Here is a 2,044-nt window from a genome sequence, read left to right on the forward strand (position 1 = left end):
TGAGCGCACAGCCCCTGCCCATTTTCGCTGTGGACGCCAAGCTTCTCCCCTGGCATGGCCTTGCACACGCAGTGCCCTCAGCTTGGAACTTTTTCCTCAGGCTCCTTTCTCTGGAGGCATCTCTCCCACTACATCTCAGCTTCCTCACGTCCCCTCCTCAAATGCTGTCTGGTCTCATAAGTCACTTTTCAATTCATGCATATATATTATGCACATGCATATATTTACCAGTGCAATATATTTTTGGTGGAAGAAAAAGAGAAACATTGAAATGAGGGAACCATATATAGAATAAATGGATACAGAGAGACGCTAGAGTAACTGACATAACCATAATTTCTAAGGTGAGTCTTTTTTCTTTTTTTTTTTTTGGATTAAATTATTTATTTTTAAGAAAATCTGGACTTCTGTTTGCTAAGTTGTTTTAAATTACTTATTAATAACTTCTTTAAGTTTCTCTGCAAGCATTCGCCTCTTTAGTAATGTCTGCCTCTCCTCTGCTGTCATTTCAGGCTTCTCTGTCATTTCCTCCACCTCTCCAGGGGATTTTCCTTTTTCCTCTGGAGTTTGGATCTGCTTAGTCCTTACATCCTTTCTCATGGACATCAACTTATCTCTCTTCTGCTTGAGATACTGTTCTCGTTGTCGCAGCTCTTCCGTTCCAAGTGCTGACAAATTTGCTATTGGTCCTTCAATGCGTGTATGTTCTAAGCCAGGAGTCATCAGGCCTTTTTGTGAGAAGGAGGAAGTTTCAGGCAACATTTTTGTCTTTCTTGCCAAGGGTTGTGGCAACGGATTATCAAAATGCGCCTTAACTGAGGAAGGCTGTGCCACACACTCGCCGTCGCCTTGGGACTCACTCCCACCTGCAGCTTCGTCAGTGTACCCCCGGGCTGCTTCTGTTTTAGCCTCCAATAGCTGTTTTTTTCTCTTCCTTTCTTCTTCCAACTCATATTCTTCTTTGGATTTTCTAAGAACTTCCCTCAGGATTTTCATCTCTTCCTGCTCAAGGTCACTGACCACATCAGAGCCATCAGTTAAGCAGTCAGGTAACACACCATTTCTCTCTTGAATGATTCGAATGGCCTGCAGCTGCATTTCAATGTTTTTCTGGACCATCATCGTTTTAAAGATGGTAAAATCTTCTGCCACCAACACAGGTTGCAAAATGGCCTGTGATGTTCGAGTCTTTGCAAGAGGAGAAGTGCATGCTTCCTGAAACTGATCTTCGTTAATTCCAATTTCTTTGAGGTAACCTTCTAACAATTTTTCAACTAGTTCTTTATATTCCTGGTGAATCTCTGTATAGGTCAATTTGCTTTCTTCTTCATCATCAAAAACTTTTGGAAAAAGGCACCACAGAAGTCCCAGTGATCTTGCTCTTGCTCCTTTCGATGGTGACTGCCTTCCACCAAGATTCCCGGCTTTGCCGTTCACCTTGTTTCTTTCCTGGAAAAACTGCTCGCAATTGGCAGCATCTAAGATTCCATCTCCTACAGGATGTGTGCAATCAAGGGGGAACTTCAGGACCTGCTTATTTTTTTGCCCCCTTTCTCCGCAAGCTTTTTCACGGTCACCATGGTGGAGTTACTGGAGGTTTCAGTCCATACTCAGCTGGGTCCAACGCAGAGCAGCACAGAGCAAAAAGCAACCTTTCATGGTGGTGGCAAAGAGCAAGAGCGCCCTTTTTTCTTTTCTTGCCATTCCTAAGTATGTAATCCAAAGACAATTACGTCCCTAATGCTGTGCAACCACCAACACTATCTATCTTCAAAACTTTTCCCTTCTCCCAAATAAAAACCCATTCAGCAGAAATGCCTGTCCCCTCCTCCCAGTCACAGTGCCTGGAAAACTTGACTGCATGAGTTTGCCTATATGAGATGTTTTTTTTTTCAAGTTTTATTGATAAACAGATAGCAATGAGACAGTTTCAAATCAAATCAGAAGTAAAGTTTCAACAAATAATACACTGTTATATTCTTCTTAGTGGTTAATTGCTGTACAAGATGCAGACTTGTGATCCTACTTACAAACACCATTAGAA

General features: G+C 42.2%; 1 protein-coding gene across 1 annotated transcript in view; it reads right to left on the minus strand.

The window, feature by feature from the left end:
- Window positions 1–405: 405 nt before the first annotated feature.
- LOC101585906 (cilia- and flagella-associated protein 36-like) overlaps window positions 406–2,044 on the minus strand; it is a 4,302-nt gene continuing 2,663 nt past the window's right edge. Inside the window, exon 2 of the mRNA XM_023701182.1 lies at window positions 406–1,340. Within this exon, the coding sequence (XP_023556950.1) occupies window positions 430–1,340 (911 nt within the window). The 3' untranslated portion in view covers window positions 406–429. The remainder of the gene's footprint in view (window positions 1,341–2,044) is intronic.

The sequence above is a fragment of the Octodon degus genome, unplaced genomic scaffold (assembly GCF_000260255.1).
Source record: "Octodon degus isolate 3935 unplaced genomic scaffold, OctDeg1.0 scaffold00131, whole genome shotgun sequence".
NCBI classification, from domain to species: Eukaryota; Metazoa; Chordata; class Mammalia; order Rodentia; family Octodontidae; genus Octodon; species Octodon degus.